The 19426-nt window shown below is 44.0% G+C and overlaps 3 protein-coding genes across 7 annotated transcripts in view; 2 read left to right on the top strand and 1 right to left on the bottom strand.

Moving 5' to 3' along the window:
• The first annotated feature begins 820 nt into the window (after positions 1–820).
• On the top strand, positions 821–5103 carry LOC111585528 (gamma-crystallin M2-like). Its single transcript, XM_035941429.2, has 3 exons — positions 821–831; positions 3370–3631; positions 4825–5103. Exons 1-3 carry the CDS (start codon positions 821–823, stop codon positions 5101–5103), a joined length of 552 nt encoding a protein of 183 aa, XP_035797322.2.
• A 2508-nt stretch (positions 5104–7611) lies between these two features.
• Positions 7612–10198, top strand: LOC111585527 (gamma-crystallin M2-like). Its single transcript, XM_023295064.3, has 3 exons — positions 7612–7759; positions 9430–9672; positions 9887–10198. Exons 1-3 carry the CDS (start codon positions 7730–7732, stop codon positions 10163–10165), a joined length of 552 nt encoding a protein of 183 aa, XP_023150832.2. The 5' UTR covers positions 7612–7729; the 3' UTR covers positions 10166–10198.
• A 3480-nt stretch (positions 10199–13678) lies between these two features.
• Positions 13679–19426, bottom strand: part of LOC111585526 (sodium channel protein type 4 subunit alpha B-like) — a 44173-nt gene continuing 38425 nt past the window's right edge. For 4 of the 5 annotated variants that reach the window (XM_055008582.1, XM_055008590.1, XM_055008596.1 and 1 more), the window contains 6 exons: positions 18770–18864; positions 17752–18022; positions 16613–17243; positions 16075–16219; positions 15844–15918; positions 13679–15361 (listed from right to left, as the gene is read on the bottom strand). In XM_055008582.1, coding sequence (XP_054864557.1) covers positions 15191–15361; positions 15844–15918; positions 16075–16219; positions 16613–17243; positions 17752–18022; positions 18770–18864 — 1388 coding nt within the window. In that variant the 3' untranslated portion in view covers positions 13679–15190. The remainder of the gene's footprint in view (positions 15362–15843; positions 15919–16074; positions 16220–16612; positions 17244–17751; positions 18023–18769; positions 18865–19426) is intronic. The other variant, XM_055008594.1, reaches the window with a different exon arrangement.

The raw sequence follows: 19426 nt of genomic DNA, 5'->3' as shown, positions 1-19426 counted from the left end.
GTGTTCTAGAAGTTAGTTGTCTAGAACCTGTGAGGTGACGTGAAAATAAATCACATTTAATAGGATGGAAGTTCACGTCAGTTTTTGTCATTTATTGGATATGTTTATAGATTTATTTACACTGTCCTTTTTATACTTCTCTTCTTACATAGAGTACTTTTTTTTAGAATTTCTCAGATGTAGATTTCTGTATTTATTCTCTTCCTGTCATGTTGCTGAATAACTCCTGGAGTTTGCAGCTCACCGGCCAATAAAGGCTTCCTGTTTTCTGAGTGTTTCAGAAGGAAGAAACATCTCCAATATTTTCAAACTTTAATTTCTGAGCTAAATATTAGTCTGTATTTTCATATTTTACATCAAATCATTGGAGCTTCAGTGATCTAGCTGGATTTGGTTTGGATTTGGAAGATATCATTCTGCGGCTCTTCACATGCAGCCGGTGTAGTCTGGACCTCATTCAGAACCTCTACTCTCAGACAGAGATCTCACTGGAATAAAAAAATACATTTAAAATGAAGGGATTAAAACTGGGCAGACAGAGGCTCCATAACCAGCAATTATCAACACATTTACATTCATTTAAAGAGAAGTCTAACTGCTGCAGCACCATCCAGGCTGTCGCAGTTCAGGATTCAGGATTTAAGTGTCAAAGCAGACACTGGACAGAATGAAACCTGGACCAGGTTTTAGCTGAGACTAACTCTGGAAACACTCAGGAAACAGGCGAAGGTCAACAGAAGAACAAACTACAGGAGAAGATGAATGGCTTTAGACCTTCATGATGAGACTGTAAAGAAAACCTGTGTTCAGGGATTAGTGGATGTGGAACAGGTGAGATGATGACTGAAGGGAACGCAGGTGAGGAGGCAGCCAATCAGAGCAGAGACAGACCAGAGAGGGGAGGGGCAGAAACAGAAGAACAACAAAAATACAAACTGATGTTGGTCTTTCTTCAGAGAACTCTGGAGGTCAGTCTGGCTTCTCCTCCAGTTCAGTCCAGTCTCCTCCTGATTCAGAACAAACTCAAACGGAGCCATACGTGTTGTAGAAAACAGGACAGAAGACAAGTGATGTGTATAAAGAGGTGAAGTAGGTTTGTATGAAATGAAACAGAGGGTTTCTGACTTTTAGATCTAAAGTCTAAGCCAGTTACAGACCTTCATGCATCCTCTGATCCTGAAACCTTTAAATTAGCTGCAGTCTGAAGAATGTCAGGATTTTGAAACATCACAGAACAGACACAGCACAGGACTGGTTTCATACTGGTTATACTGGATCTCACTGGTTTCATACTGGTTATACTGGATCTCACTGGTTTCATACTGGTTATACTGGATCTCACTGTTTTCTATACTGGTTCTACTGGATCTCACTGTTTTCTAACTGGTCCCACTGGATCTCACTGGTTTGTAACTGGTCCTACTGGATCTCACTGGTTTCTAACTGGTCCTGCTGGATCTCACTGGTTTCTATACTGGTTCTACTGGATCTCACCGGTTTCTATACTGGTTCTACTGGATCTCACTGGTTTCTATACTGGTTCTACTGGATCTCACTGTTTTCTAACTGGTCCCACTGGCTCTCACTGGTTTCTAACTTGTCCCGCTGGATCTCATTGGTTTCTAACTGGTCCTGCTGGATCTCAGGTGAGTAGCTGCTGACCAGGTGAGTAGTTGCCCTCACTATACTTGATTTGCTCGTCTACATATTTTTGAATTTACCACCAGCTATATATGTAGTATATTTAATGCCAGAGCTGTACACCATAGCAGTAAACTATAATCAGTTTCCATGTTAGTTGTACTTTGCATGTATCATCTGTCTTATCATGCATGTATTATACTGTGTGTTTTATGGTCCTTGTGTCCCCCCCCCACCTCTCTATCTCTACCTCTTCTGTCCCTCTCAACCTGTCCGGACAGCAGCAGATGGTTCCCCCACATAAAAAGCCGGGTTCTGCTTGAGGTTTTTTTCCCTGTTAAAAGAGTGTTTTCCTGCCACTGTCTCCTTAGGGCTGCTCTGGGGGTTCAGGCATATGGGTTCTGTAAAGCGTCTCAAGACAATTTGACTGTAATTGGCGCTAAATAAAAATAAACATAACTGAATTGAAATCAAAGTAGTTGGAGCTACAGCAGCAGCTGGAAGCCTCGGTCTCTCTTTGTTAACCCTTTGAAAGAGGCTTTGTGTGTGTGTGTGTGTATGTGTGTGTGTGTGTGTGTGTGTGTGTGTGTGTGTGTGTGTGTGTGTGTGTGTGTGTGTGTGTGTGTGCGTGTGTGTGTGTGTGTGTGTGTGTGTGTGTGTGTGAATGCTGCCTCAGCATTCTGACACACAAAGCCTTGGCTCAGGTGTATAAATGCTGTGAGCTCTCCAGGTGAGTCCACCTCCATCACCATGTCAGCCACCGACCTGAGCAGAATGAGCAGAGTCCCAGCATGCATCACTCCTTCATTTCATGAAGTTATTTCTACATGAATTTAGTTTTAAATCAACTAAACTTTAGATTCACACAGTTTTAATGCTTTTAATGTGAGGAGACCTGATGAACACAAACACCTGAATCCTTCTGTGGACCAACACACAGAAACCATAAATTAATATCAAAATAAACTCAACAACACAACAGCAACACTGATCAATCAGCCTGATCAGGGTGCCCAGGTAGCTGAGCTGATTGATCAGGTGACCCATGAACAGGTCTGCCTCCCCAGTAACCCGTCTAATGAAGCCAACAAGGCAAAAAAAATAACGTAAAAAATGAATAAATTAGTTCTGATCAGTCAGAGACCATCAATCAATCAATCAATAACTAATCAGATCTGTTCAATCAATCTGCAGTAAGTTAATCAGCCAATTATCAGGTCTTCTAATGATCAATAATCCTTATAATGTTCCAGACAAGGCTGCATGGTGGTTCAGTGGTTAGCACTGTGGCCTCACAGCTGCAAGGTTCTGGATCTGGTTCTGGTCTCTCTGTGTGGGGTCTCCATGTTCTCCTGCTGGGTTCTCCAGGTTCTCCAGATTCCTCCCACAGTCCAGAGACCTGCTGAGGTTCCTGGTGCTTCTAAACTGTCTGTAGGTGTGAATGTGAGTCTGGTTGTCTGATGGACTGTTACCTGTCCAGGTGAACCTTCACCCTCAGTCAGCTGGGACAGGCTCCACCCCCCGATACCCTACAGAGGATTAAGAGGTGGAAAGATAATGGATGGATGGATGGATGGATGGATGGATGGATGTTTCAGACCATCCAGACCTCCTGCTGGTCCCATCATGTTGACATCATCAATGAACTGAACCATCATGATGATCAAAGCTGAGCACACCTGAACCATCAGAAACACCTGGATGTCACATGACCCACTGTCACTAAAGCTCCTCCCCCTCCCCTCAGATTGTCTTCTATGAGGACAGGAACTTCCAGGGCCGTTCTTATGAGTGCAGCAGCGACTGTGCCGACATGTCGTCCTACCTGAGCAGGTGTCACTCCTGCAGGGTGGAGAGAGGCTGCTTCATGGTCTACGACCACACCAACTTCATGGGCAACCAGTTCTTCCTGAGGAGGGGCGAGTACTCCAACTACATGAGCATGATGGGAATGAACGACTGCATCAGGTCCTGCCGCATGATCCCCATGGTAAACACTCAGCCAATCACAGCACAGCTCACATGATCCCCATGGTAACCAATCACAGCACAGCTCACATGATCCCCATGGTAACCACTCAGCCAATCACAGCACAGCTCACATGATCCCCATGGTAACCAATCACAGTACAGCTCACATGATCCCCATGGTAACCAATCACAGCACAGCTCACATGATCCCCATGGTAATCAATCACAGCACAGCTCACATGATCCCCATGGTAACCACCCAGCCAATCACAGCACAGCTCACATGATCCCCATGGTAATCAATCACAGCACAGCTCACATGATCCCCATGGTAACCACCCAGCCAATCACAGCACAGCTCACATGATCCCCATGGTAACCAATCACAGCACAGCTCACATGATCCCCATGGTAACCAATCACAGCACAGCTCACATGATCCCATGGTAACCAATCACAGCACAGCTCACATGATCCCCATGGTAACCACCCAGCCAATCGCAGCACAGCTCACATGATCCCCATGGTAACCAATCACAGCACAGCTCACATGATCCCCATGGTAACCAATCACAGCACAGCTCACATGATCCCCATGGTAACCACTCAGCCAATCACAGCACAGCTCACATGATCCCCATGGTAACCAATCACAGCACAGCTCACATGATCCCCATGGTAAGCAAACACAGCACAGCTCACATGATGCCCATGGTAACCACCCAGCCAATCACAGCACAGCTCACATGATCCCCATGGTAACCACTTAGCCAATCACAGCACAGCTCACATGATCCCCATGGTAACCAATCACAGCACAGCTCACATGATGCCCATGGTAACCACCCAGCCAATCACAGCACAGCTCACATGATCCCCATGGTAACCACTTAGCCAATCACAGCACAGCTCACATGATCCCCATGGTAACCAATCACAGCACAGCTCACATGATCCCCATGGTAACCAATCACAGCACAGCTCACATGATCCCCATGGTAACCACCCAGCCAATCACAGCACAGCTCACATGATCCCCATGGTAACCACTTAGCCAATCACAGCACAGCTCACATGATCCCCATGGTAACCAATCACAGCACAGCTCACATGATCCCCATGGTAACCAATCACAGTACAGCTCACATGATCCCCATGGTAACCACCCAGCCAATCAGCAGCTGATTGATTATTGATTATGGTGTGTTGCAGCACCGCGGCTCCTACAGGATGAGGATCTATGAGAGGGAGAACTTTGGAGGCCAGATGTCCGAGCTGATGGACGACTGCGACAACATCATGGACCGTCACCGCATGTCCAACTGCATGTCCTGTCAGGTGATGGACGGACACTGGCTGATGTACGAGCAGCCCCACTTCAGAGGCAGGATGATGTACATGAGGCCTGGAGAGTACAGGAGCTTCATGAACATGGGCATGGGCAGCATGAGGGTCATGAGCATGAGACACATCATGGACTCCTACTACTGAACTGTTGGCACAGCGAGAAACAATAAAGTTCTGTTTAAATAAAGTTGACTGTCCTTCATTCAATTAAAAGGTGTCCAGTTCATCAGAAACAAACATGGATGACAACAACCAGAAACAGAGAAGACATCCAGTCACCTGATAATAGCACAATATTAGTACATGCTAACTAACCCATTATACTAACTCAGTACATGTCAACTAACCCACATTATACTAACTAGTGTAATAGGATTATATCAAACTAAAAGAGCTGCCAGCATCTCAGACATTTCAGACTGTGTATTGAAGCTTAGGTAATGCAGGTAATTTATCTGACATTGCTCTCCTATAAATAAGTTTCTAAATAATTCTGAGCTTGTCAACCTTCCTTTAGTTTCAGGTTGTTCTCAGTGGAAGAGGTCTGCAGAGCTCTCCTCTCTCTGGACATAACTCAGTCTGCAGGCCCAGATTGTTTTGAAGCTTATTTCTTAAAGCTAGCTGCTGATTTTATTGCTAAACCCCTCCAATGTCTTTTTACTCTCACTCTTTGGACAGAATGTTTTCCTGAGGAATGTTGTTGAGGGGGGACTCTACCTACTTGAATAATTATCGACCCATATCCAAGTTGTCCATTTTGTCAAAGGTCCTCGAAGGTCTAGTTAATGATCAGTTGAAGGTTTTCCTCCATACAAACAATATTCTCTCCCCAAATCAATCGGGCTTCAGGAAACAACACAGCACTATCACAGCCTCCCTCACATTCACCAATGATAGAACAGACTCGCTGGCTCAAATCTGTACAGCCCTCTTTGTTGACCTTTCTAAGGCCTTTGACTCAGTGGACCACTCCATTTTGCTTGATGTTGGTTTTTCTGAGCAGGCCATTGGCTGGTTGATAATTATCTGACATGTTCATTTTGAAGGCAACTCATCTACAATGCTAAATGTTTCTACTGGCATGCCCCAGGGCTCAGTTCTGGACCCACTTCTCTTTGTTATTTATGTGGACACTTTGGGCAGATGTGTCCCGAATGCCAAACTTCATTTTTATGCTGATGACACAGTCCTATACTGCTGTATCGCCACCCTTTTTGAGGCCTTTGACAAATTACAGACTGCTTTTAACCTTGTGGAACGTCAGCTCATTGAGTTAAAACTTGTTTTAAATGCTGCCAAAACTAAACTGATCATTTTCTCCAATGGCAGGAAAGAACCTGAGCATCTCCCAGCATTTTATCTTAACAGGGTTGTGAGATTGAACTTGTGCCCTGTTACAAGTATCTTTATGTTTTAATTGATAATCGGCTCTCTTTTAAACCCCACATAGAAAACCTGAACAAAACATTAGGGTTGAAACTGGGATTCTTCTTTCGTCACAGGTCTTGTTTTTCTTTTTCTGTCAGGAAAAAGTTGGTTGCTGTCACTTTTCTCCCTGTGCTTGATTACGGTGACCTTTTTTACATGAATCCGGCGAACTGTTTAGATCTCTGGATTCTGTGTATCATGATGCCTTCAGGTTCATCAGGGGTTTAGAGCTCTCACTCACCACTGCTCCTGATATGATGGAGCTGGACGGTCTTCCCTTATCCACTGCTATATTTTTATTGACATTTCCAAAACCCACAGCTATTACTGTTTACGTTCCAATGATTCATACTTGTTAAACGTTCCAAAGGTGCAGTCTGAATTAGGAAAACACAGTTTTAAGGTCTCTGCACCTGCTGCCTGGAATTTACTGCAGAGCCTGAATCTGAAGGAACTCATCACTGGAACATTCAAAAACCATATGACGGATCTGCAGCAGCTACTTTTCACATTTGTTGTTGTTTACGTAGATTCCTAATCCTGTGCTTTAATCTCGCATGCGTTTGATTTATTTTGTTGAGTGAGTTGGTGTTGTCTGTTTTTAATGGTTGCAATTTTAATGTTTCTCAGGCTGCTGTGTTCCCTTGAAAAAGAGCTTGTATCTCAGCGGGACCGATCTGGTTACATAAAGACTAAATAAATTAACTATATAACGTGAATAAAATGTCTTTTTTCGTTTTCAACAACAATAATAAAAAAAAGTTTTACTGTAGAACTTGCAGATTTCTGTGCAGGTTCATATATTTGTTTCAAATAATTGACATTTAGATGTAATTTCTTCATTTCAGACATGATTTGTAAAACTAGAATCTAAAGTTTGACAGTCTTGATCATTTTATTCAGATATTTCATTTTAAACTATTAAACTGTTGTTCCTGCTGGTTCCAGTTACAGTCTGATGCATCTGCAGAATGTTTCAGGATTGTTTTGCTTGTTTCAGGACAGAAACACGTCTTTGTGATGTTGGAGAACTTGGCATGTTTTTAGCATGTTGCAGGTGAAACGTGTGGATGCTCAGCGGGTATTGTCTTCAGGTTTTTGTTCCAGAAAGCGTGGCGTCCACAGTGGATGGACAGTGAAGGAGACACAGCTGCTCTGTGGCTCTTTGTCTGTAGTTTCTAAGAGAAATGCCGAACACTGAGCGTCTCTTTTATGACGCGCTGCTGGCTCAGGAGGTTTGGACAAAAGGCTTCAGCTGCTCAGGTGCTATAAAGAGCAGCAGCTGCTGAACAGGTAACACACAGCGGCCTCCAGTGCAGAGCAGCAGCAACCTGTGGGCAACATGACGTCCAGCAGCATGAACATGGGCAGGGTGAGCAGCAAACCAACACTCTAACCGGTCTGCACATGCTTTCATCTGTTGTTCTTCTTTATTTGTGGTTCATTTAAAGCCTTTCGCTCTTCACTAAAAATACAGACGCGTGACAGATTAAAGGAAAACCTGGAGCCCATACTAATGTTGGGCTTCCTGGTGCCATGTTTGATCCACTCGATGTGAAACTGTTCAGAGGGATTTCTTCTCATGATGAGGGCTCCTCCACTACTCTGATAAAAGGAACGATCATGTGTTCACAGATCTCAGATCAGAGGATGTGTTAAATATGTAGTCTGTTCCTGGTTAGACTACAGCTCAGAGTCATTCAGATACTTTATGAGAGTTTTCCTGCAATTTGTTACTGTTGGTGCTGAGCTGTAGTGAACAGAACCACTGGAGGAAAGCCTCAGAAACACCAACAGAATGTGTTTGTGATTTGAAACTGATTTTGATTCAAATTATATATAACGGTTTCCATAGCAACTCATCACATACAGAGGTTATTCAAAGCACTTTACAGGCAACGGTGGAAAACTAAAACCTATAAATGAAAATACAGCAAAGTAAAATGGAATTTAAAATGGAAATTAGTACAGACAAGTTGAATAAAGTTCACAGAGTTTATAAAATAATTAAAACTGATCAACTAAAACAGCAGAAGAAGACCAAAAATAAGAAAACAACATGTGAAGGATAAACTTTACAATAAATTGTAAAAAATGGAACTTTGCTGAATAAAAGCGCAGCAAAGTTTAATAAAAGTTACAGTTACAGTCAATAAAATGGATTAAAACAGTTTGAAAGCATGGAAGCATCGAAGAGGAAGAACCCAAGAACTGATCCGAACAGAACTCCATCCATCCCCAAGCTTAAGTCAGATTCAAAATTACCAACACTCACTAAATACCCCCTATTGTCTGGGTATTGCCCCTACATACCCCCTACTATCTGGGTATTACCCCTACATATACCCTACTGTCTGGGTATTACCCCTACATACCCCCTACTATCTGGGTATTACCCCTACATACCCCCTACTATCTGGGTATTACCCCTACATACCCCCTACTACCTGGGTATTACCCCTACATATCCCCTACTATCTGGGTATTACCCCTACATACCCCCTACTATCTGGGTATTACCCCTACATACCCCCTACTATCTGGGTATTACCCCTACATACCCCCTACTATCTGGGTATTACCCCTACATACCCCCTACTATCTGGGTATTACCCCTACATATCCCCTACTATCTGGGTATTACCCCTACATACCCCCTACTATCTGGGTATTACCTCTACATACCCCCTACAATCTGAGTATTACCCCTACATATCCCCTACTGTCTGGGTATTACCCCTGCATACCTCCTACTACCTGGGTATTACCCCTACATATCCCCTACTGTCTGGGTATTACCCCTACATACCCCCTACTATCTGGGTATTACCCCTACATATCCCCTACTGTCTGGGTATTACCCCTACATACCCCCTACTATCTGGGTATTACCCCTAAATACCCCCTGGTTTTTAACTATTACTGTTCTTGAAAATCGAACTTAGTGCAGAAATCAACCTGAGACACTACAATACCAGAAACCTTCCAGAAGTGAGTTTGGTTCATTCCTGCTGACATTTGTTTTTCTGTTTTTGTACTCAGATTGTCTTCTATGAGGACAGGAACTTCCAGGGCCGTTCTTATGAGTGCAGCAGCGACTGTGCCGACATGTCGTCCTACCTGAGCAGGTGTCACTCCTGCAGGGTGGAGAGAGGCTGCTTCATGGTCTACGACCGCACCAACTTCATGGGCAACCAGTTCTTCCTGAGGAGGGGCGAGTACTCCGACTACATGAGCATGATGGGAATGAACGACTGCATCAGGTCCTGCCGCATGATCCCCATGGTAAACACTCAGCCAATCACAGCACAGCTCACATGATCCCCATGGTAACCAATCACAGCACAGCTCACATGATCCCCATGGTAACCACCCAGCCAATCACAGCACAGCTCACATGATCCCCATGGTAACCAATCACAGTACAGCTCACATGATCCCCATGGTAACCACCCAGCCAATCAGCAGCTGATTGATTATTGATTATGGTGTGTTGCAGCACCGCGGCTCCTACAGGATGAGGATCTATGAGAGGGAGAACTTTGGAGGCCAGATGTCTGAGCTGATGGACGACTGCGACAACATCATGGACCGTCACCGCATGTCCAACTGCATGTCCTGTCAGGTGATGGACGGACACTGGCTGATGTACGAGCAGCCCCACTTCAGAGGCAGGATGATGTACATGAGGCCTGGAGAGTACAGGAGCTTCATGAACATGGGCATGGGCAGCATGAGGGTCATGAGCATGAGACGCATCATGGACTCCTACCATTAGAGTCATCAATAAAGCTGTGTTGAAGATAACAAATGTTGCTGTCTGCTCTGTTGGGTGAAAAGTTGAGATTTTCTTCTCGGAAACAGCAATGTTCTCATCTGAAGGGTACCATCAGTGTCAGCTGATCTCTGAGCTGCTTCATCCTTCTGTGGTTCCCACTGCCTGGTGGAACATTCTCTCTCTGTAGACCTCCTGTCCATTAATGTCTCAGTTACATGTCTGAATGCCCATCCTGGTCACTTGTCCATTAACTTACCAGGTCAGATCGGGTAAGGTTTCCATGTGATTTTCAACACGGCACACAGCTGAACTGCACTGTGAAGATGCAGAACGTCCCAGCAGCCCTCTCCAACTGCAGCTACATGCTGCTGGCCTGGCTTCTGCTGCTGTTATTGTGTTGTTAGAGGAAAACCAAATATGAAATGCAGCAGCTGTTGTTCCATCTGTTCTTCCAGCTCCTGTGGTCCAAAAGAACAGAGAAACTTCTGCAATGTGATCCTAGACAAACATGAAGAACGTCAGCCAAGTGAGTTCTGGTGTCTCTGCTGTTCACTGCAATCAAAACTACAGAGCAGTCATCAAGTAGTAAAACCTAACCCTGTGCAAAGGAATGAAGTACGGAAGGAAGGAAGGTCGGTCAGTCGGTCGGTCGCAAGTTATTGGACAAGGTGAACAAGTTTAGTGTTTTGTTGGTTAGTAACTCTGCCATGGTTGGAGCAGCTCTGCAAGTGAATATGTGAAGCTTCTTTAAGGAAGTATGAAGCAGCTGCTACAGCAGAGTTTGGTTCCTTATGGTTCCTCTGACTTCCTTTGGCTGTTTGCACGATTTTTCTACCAACATTTTAGTCCATATTTTGTGAATACTGTTGTTTTTTTTGATGCATGTTTACATTTTAAATTAAAAATCTGCACAGATTCTTCAGTCTCTGATGTTTTTTTACACTAGAGCAACGATACGGTTACAGTTTGGACATCGTGGCTTCTCAAACAGCTTGTGTTCTGTTTCTCCAGGGTGTTTATCAGGTCTTTAACATGGAGCTACAGATACAAAACGTCCTCGTTAAATCTGCTGACGTTATGTAAGATGAAGCTTTCAGCAACAACAGGAGTCTGTTTGGCCAAACACATTCTCAACATTCTCAGAGGGTTGGGATCCTTTCATCAGCTGCTTCATTAGTGGGTCTCCAATGACATGAACAATCATCTCTTCACTATCAACAGAACTATAATTCCACCCAGAGACACTAGAATGAACATCACAATCTGATAATCAGACAATGACATTTTGTGTGTATGGAAAAGTAAGTCTCACAGATTTTCTCAGGGCAACTCTGAGTGCTTCACATAAAACTAAAACAGCGTTTGGAGGGGACAAGATTGAAGTTACAAACCATGGAAAACACAAAATAAGATAACCTGAAGAGAAAAACAAGCCAAGAGAATAACATCTGAAGTGCAATTGCAGTGCAGTGAGTGGACCATGAAACCTAAATGCTACTTCTCCTGGTCCATGTTTGGAGGTAAACCTGCTCCAGGAGATCTGAGCAGCTTGGATTCCTCCTAACATTTCAGCAGATCAGAGTGAATTATTCAACCTTTTTCTGTAGGAAGCAAAGTTATTGCACACTGTAGTGGACTGAAGTTCAGATGTTACTATGACGATTTATCAACTTCTCTCTCAGCAAAAAGAAAAGAATGAATGAAACAAGTCTCCTCTTACCTGTAGTAAGGAAATATTTAATGTCAGGTAGTTGACCAGACCTGACCGGAAATGTAAAATGACAATAGTCCAACTGAAAGTCATCCCTCATTATTGAAACGATCTGTGTGAATCCGAGCTGCTGCAGAAAGCCAGAGCTTTGAAGGCCGTGGTTGCTTCTGACCAACACACAGTGGAGACTCCAGCACCAAACCAGAGGAACATTAACATTAATGTAACATCTGCCTTAATGCCGTCCCTTCAACGGACTGATGACGCGGACAGTGTTCCACGTCTGAAAGGGATTCTACAGTCTCCTGGGGGGACATCTCATCAGACTGGACTGATAGATGGTGTTGGAGACCATCTTCTCTGTTTAGTGATGGTCGTCTTCTTCATTTCTTGTTCATCCCTCCACCTCGGCTCCAGGTAGTGGCCCCTCCCTTCCTTCTCTCCTCACACCAACCAATCCTCTCTCCATAAACCAGACTCCACCCACTACTCAGCACCAGACCATCGTAGAACCTCAGTCAGGACCGACTCATGCTCAGTCCTGCTCGCCTGCTGACTGATCCATACCCAAACCTTCTTCCTCACCTTACAGCTCAGACCACCTGTCAGCCTCACCTGGATCCCTCTGCTGCCCCCTCCTGGAACACACCTGGATCCCTCTGCTGCCCCCTCCTGGAACACGCCAAGCCACCTGGATTCTTAACCCTCACCGGTCCAGACCCCCACTCAGCCCCAACCCACCACCCCAGCCTGCCTGGCTTTGTCCTCCGTTCACAGGTTTAGTCTGTGAGGTCCTTGGTGGGTTGCTGAGTTTGGGTAGTGTGTAGTGTTGTTTAGTGCTGGTAGTTCTGTTCAGCTGATTGGCGGCCTCTGTTTTCCTGTTTGGATCCTGCTTCATGTTTAGATCCTGCTTCATGTTCCTGCTTCATGTTTTTGCGTCATGTTACCGCTTCATGTCTGGATCCAGGCCAGAAGTTACCTGCTTCCGGTTAGTCTACTGTTTAGTTTGATTTCTTACATACATACGTGGCCAAAATAGTTGGTACCCCTCGGTTAATGAAAGAAAAACCCACAATGGTCACAGAAATAATTTGAATCTGACAAAAGTAATAAATAAAAATTCTATGAAAATTAACCAATGAAAATCAGGCATTGCTTTTGAACCGTGGTTCAACAGAATTATTTTTAAAAATAAACTCATGAAACAGACCTGGACTAAAATGATGGTACCCCTAGAAAAGACTGAAAATAATGTGACCATAGAGACATGTTCAATCAAGGTGTGTCCTCTAATTAGCATCACAGGTGTTTACAAACTTGTAATCAGTCAGTCGGCCTATTTATAGGGTTACAGTAGTCACTGTGCTGTTTGGTGACATGGTGTGTACCACACTAAACATGGACCAGAGGAAGCCAAGGAGAGAGTTGTCTCAGGAGATTAGAGATTTTGGGTTTTTCTTTCATTAACCGAGGGGTACCAACAATTTTGTCCACGTATGTAAACTCTGGTGTAGTTTTCTGCCAGCCCACTAGGGGCTCTGTTTAGCCTCACTCGCTGTCTGTGTAGTTGCGGCACTTCCGGTTGTAGTCCATAAGCCATAGCTGTAGTTCTTTTGCTTTGTTGTGTGTATATCTGTGCTGTGAATAAAAGCCTTTACTATTTGTGAGTCTGTCGTGTTTCATCGCCTTGCACCTGAGTCTCCGTCAGTCTTCTCTGTCCAAACGTGTCCATTGTTGTCTCCACTGTCCCTCAGGTGGACTCCAAGGATTATTAGAGCCATAATTTAAAACAGAAACCAAAGTTTTCATGTTCATGTGTTTATTATTTGTTTGATTAAAGTTTAGAAACAACGACAGAACTTTGATATGAAACGTGAACTTTGTGGTCCCTGGTTTATTAGACCATTCTACATCTAAGGTTAATGAGAACATCAACAGATAAACTGATGGAGGTCATTGGTTCATTAGACCATTCTACATCTCAGGTTAACATCAACATCAACAGATAAACTGATGCTGTAAATCAGACACTCCAGACTGACCTTCAGCCAATCCATCAAATCAATAATGACACTATCTATCAGCTGTTCACACATTAGAACAATCATGACCAACAAACCTGGAGGGTAAGTGCTGTTAGTAGAAGAATACTGCATTATTTCTTATAACTGTGGAGTATCTGTTAGGAGAAAACTGATTTCCAGGTTAAATTTATAACAATAATGAGTGGTAATATTTGGAGGAAAAAGCTAAAGTGTTTGTTAAGTAGCAAAAGTAGTTTATTATGAGCACCAGCGTTCAGGTTTTATCCATTTGCTCTTCAACAAACTTCGTCCTACAGACTAAATATTTCTGACTGACACTGAATAGAGCTGCAGCAATTTACCATTAATCACGTAGCTGTCAAAAAACAAATTAATCCCCAACTAGTTTGATAATCAATTAATCAGTTTGAGTCATTTTTCAAAAAAAATGTCTTTCCTTCTCTATAAAAATGATTTGTATATCTTTGGCTTGGGAACAAGACTTTTTTCATCTTGGACTTTGGGAGACGCTGATCCACATAGTTCATCATTTCTGACCTTTTGGAGACCAAACAACCAATTAATTAATTAATCATTCATTTAATACAGAAAACTATCAACACTTTAACTGACAATGAAAATGAGTCACATCTCTAATTTTGAAGCAGTTTTTAAATGTCTCTGCTGTTGTGTTTTTGTGGATGTTAACCGATTGGTTTAGACGGAAATAATCTGCAGCTGTGAGATGAGATCAGTGATCTTTCAGTAGTTCCATGGTCAGCTCAGAGTTTAAATGCTTGTTAAGTGATTAAATACCTGAAGTATTACAATCTGGATACATCTTTTAATCTCTATTATCTCTTAAGATTAGTATCATGCATCATGTGGATGAACCTCCACACAGACTGAGCTTTGTTAGGAAACCTCAGTTAGGAAACTTTAATCACAGATTAAAGACAGAAAAGGATTCAACTCTTTGGCTCTGAAGGAAAGAAGCTGCAGGTTTCTGACTATCAGAGGAAAGAAGCTGCAGGTTTGTGACTATCAGAGGAAAGAAGCTGCAGGTTTCTGACTAACAGAGGAAAGAAGCTGCAGGTTTCTCCAGGTCGTTTTCGATGTTCAGGATGTTTTGACTCGTGTGGCCTGAGTTTTAACAGGATAAGAAATTCCTCCATAGTGAGGAGGATGTAGATAAAGACACAGAAGAAACATGAGACAACAAGATGCCACCATCAGCAGATGATTGACTCCCTCAGGTTCTCATCAGAGGGAGGTCAGGTGACAGGAAGCTCACTGTGAAGTGGCACCTGAAATGCCCGTGGCTCCGCCCCCAGCCGGGTGCGATGTCTCCTTGTCACCAGCGTCCTGCAGGAGGTGTTTACGATAGGCTCGCTGGATCACCGACGCTGCCACCTCTTCCTGTTTCCTCTGCAGGGTACTGCTGATTGGCTCCTGGGACACCTGCAGGAAACACGAATCACCTGTGAGGTTTCACACCAAGTGAAGGTGTTTCATTGATGAATCTGAGCTTTTATCTGTTTCGTGTTCTGGTGTCTTTGCAGTTGAGGCCTTAGGCTGCATCCAAACAGAAAGGAATGTAACCTGCAAGGCAAAACCCAGGGAATAGAACAAGAACTGCAGTAGAGGAGCGGGTTCAGCAGCGGGCGCTGCTGCTGGCTTCTAAAAAGTAAGGTCTGAAGGCGTGATCACACCATTCTTTAATATTTATAGCAAATATGTAGCATCAGGTAATAAATTCATAAAGGTGTGTAAATGGAAAGTACAGTATGTATGACTGCTGAGGGAGTCAGTCCATATTTCAGATGAAACAATCCAATTTAAAATGTTCAAATCAAATGGATGTAAAATAAAATGACAACATAATATCATAAAAATATGATCTTTACAAAACTTTAGAACAGAATAGAACAAAACGAATGAACCTTAGACGGGTTGGTGAAGAACTTTTCTTCCAGTCTGGCTCTGAGAGCGTCTGACTGTCCCGACTTCCCAAACAGCTATGATACATAAATAAGGACATAAAAAAAAACACATCATTTCTGAAAAAAAAATTGTAATCATAACAATGATAATAATAATAACAACAACAACAACAACAACAATAATAACAATACAACTACTACTACTACTAACAATAATAATAATAATGTTACCTGTGCGGTCAGAGCTTGCAAAACGTCCACATAGTGGACCTGGTCTCCAGGCAGCAGAGGAAGGTCCATCTGGATCAGCTTGATGTTGTTTGGTTTGGGGATCCTCAATGGATCCTGCAGGGCGTCGCAAAAATCTGACAGCTCACTGTGGAACCCAGGACAGTCTATGTGAGTCCACCAGAGAACCCCACAGTTCACTAGAGAACCCCACAGTCCACCAGAGAACATCACAGCCCAGACAGGCCATTACAGTGAGTCTCACCTGTACTGTTGGGACTCACCTGTACTGTAGGGACTCACCTGGACTGTAGGGACTCCCCTGTACTGTAGGGACTCACCTGGACTGTATGGAACATGTACTGTAGGGCCTCACCTGTACTGTAGGGACTCACCTGGACTGTATGGAACATGTACTGTAGGGAATCACCTGTACTGTAGGGCCTCACCTGTACTGTAGGGACTCACCTGGACTGTATGGAACATGTACTGTAGGGACTCCCCTTTACTGTAGGGCCTCACCTGTACTGTAGGGACTCACCTGTACTCGATGAGCTGTGAGGCATCAGGATCAAACTTCCTCCAGGTTTTATAAAACATCTGCAGGTGGTGGTCACTCAACAGTTTGAGGTCCTCAGGATCTTCAGGGCTCCTGGTGTTGAAGGTCTCCAGGACAACGGCGGAGAACAGGTAGAGCACCAGAAGGAAAAACAGGTTGATGTAGGTGGCGAAGAAGATGATGCCCACCACCGGGCTGCCACAGTCCCCTACAACCACCGATCCTGGGTGCTCCTTTAACGGGTCACAATCTGGAGGTGTGTTCATGATGGGAAACAGCAGACCGTCCCATGCAGAAGAAGTGGTGACCATCATCATACTAAGCATGCTGTTCCCAAACGTCTCAAAGTTAAGCAGGTCATTGATCAGTGCCTCCTTTCTCACATAGGCAAAGTTAAACATGCCGACAACGGAGAAGGTGAACACAAGGAGGAAGAGGAGGAGGCCAATGTTGACGAGGGCAGGAAGTGACATCACAAAGCCCACAATCAGCATACGGATCCCTTTGGAAAAACGAATGAGACGGAGGAGCCACAAGATACGAGTCAACCGGAGCACAGCAAAGAGCTGTGGACTGACGAAATACTTCTCCACAAGGTCAGCCACGAATAGACCTGCAAGGTACAAACAGAGACACTGTAAACACATCCTCAACCAACAGAAACACAACAACACGAAACAAAAGGTTTGGCACAGACAGAATGACATGACCACACAATGCAATGGCATAATGAGATGAGACAATGACATCACCAAGTAAAACAATAACATCAAAGGTGCCACCACCAAATAATTTCACCAAATGAAACACTGACTTCTCCAAAAGAAACAATGACATCACCAGATGTGTCAACATCACAGATAAGACAATTACATCCCCAGACAAGACAATGACATCAACAGATAAGACAATAGCATCACCAGACGCAACACTGACATCACAGACAATATTCTGACCAAATGAGTCCACGACATCACCAGATGAGACGATGACATCACCAGATAAGACAATGACATCACCAGACAAGCCCATGACATCATCAGAGTAGATGATGACATCGCTAACTGTGGGAATAACATCACCAGACAAGACGATAAGCTCTCCTGGCATTGCTGACTCACCTGCTATGCACACGATGAGGATCACAAAGTCAACAATGTTCGTGCAGCTGCTGAAGTAGTGCCGTCTCAGTGCAATGATCTTTAGGAAGAACTCAAGGAGGAAGATGAGGAGGAGGATAAAGTGGAACCAGTATAGAACAACTTCTTTCTCCCAGCTCTGTTCATACGTCTCCACCATCAAAGCCACCATGTTCAGGCAGATCACCATTCCCATGAAGATCTCAAAGCACGGAGCAGTCACCACATCAAAGAGCCGAGCATGACACTGGTTCTGGAGAGGAAGCACAACATTACAACACCTGAAGACTTCCCTAATTCTTCTGGTCACTGCCGGGAACCCACCTATGGTCAATGATAACATTTATGTATGGTCCTAGATAAGACTGGAATGTAGATCAACTGGTAAATCAGGAGTTCCAGTTGATCTACAGCTCCCTTTTTACCACGATGGTCCGGTATGACACCCACATTCCCACTGATGCTACACCTATCAGTCTGTCTATCTCACACTCGATTTTCATTCACATCACCCCTAAACAAAATCCTTAAACTCCTTCATTTGGGGCAGCACAAGAAATACTCCACTGGTTTCCAGCAGAGAATTGAGGCCTCAGATTTGAAGCATCTGACTGTCATCCCGGCTGCTTCACGCTCAGCTGCAGCTACCCGAGTGCTGCTGAAGGTCATGGTCTGATGACGTCAACAGAACCATGTCATCTGCCAACACCACATATTCTGAGATTCAAACCAGATACCTTCTTCACCTCAGCCACCTCTCTGATCCTATTTCTGAATATCACAAATAGGATCAGAGATGAGTGGCAGCCCTGGCAAAGTCCAGCACCCACTGAAAATATGATTGACTTTGTCCAAAGAATACGGACACAGTGCTCATTTTGGTTGTAACAAGATCGGATGGCTCATAGCCCGGTGCCCCCCTCAGAGTCTCCTTCCCAGCACCCTGAAGTAAGCTTTTCCAGGGAGGCTGAGCAGTGTGTTACTCTGACAGTGAACCCACCTGAGGACGTTGAACATCTTTGTTAGGCTCAGAGAACAGTGTCTTCATGGAAGTGGAAAATTTGTGCTGCTGCTCCGTCATGAAAACATGGTTTCCTCCAAAGTGAAGATGAGAAGGAAGAGTTAACTAACAGAGTCACGACGAACCAACAAGACATGACGAACCAACAGAACATGACGAACCAATAAGACATGACAAACCAATAAGACATGACAAACGAACAAGAGATGATGAACCAAAAGAACATGACGAACAAACAAGACATGATGAACCAAGACAAGACGAACCAACGGAACATGACGAATCAACAAGTCACGACGAACCAACAACACATGACGAACCAACGGAACATGACGAACCAACAACACATGACGAAACAATAAGACATGATGAATCAACAAGTCACGACAAACCGACACATGAGGAACCAACAACACATGACGAACCAACAAGACCTGACGAACCAATAAGACATGACAAATCAACAGAACATGACGAACCAATGAGACATGACAAACAAACGAGAGATGATGAACCAACAGAACATGACGAACACACAAGAGATGACGAACCAACAAGACAAGATGAACCAACAAGACATGATGAACCAAGGGAACATCACGAATCAACAACACATGACGAACCAATGGAACATGA

This window comes from Amphiprion ocellaris, chromosome 3 (genome assembly GCF_022539595.1).
Source record: "Amphiprion ocellaris isolate individual 3 ecotype Okinawa chromosome 3, ASM2253959v1, whole genome shotgun sequence".
Classification (NCBI taxonomy): Eukaryota; Metazoa; Chordata; class Actinopteri; family Pomacentridae; genus Amphiprion; species Amphiprion ocellaris.
Note: the sequence above shows the minus strand (reverse complement) of the source record. Positions and strands in the feature narration are given on the sequence as shown.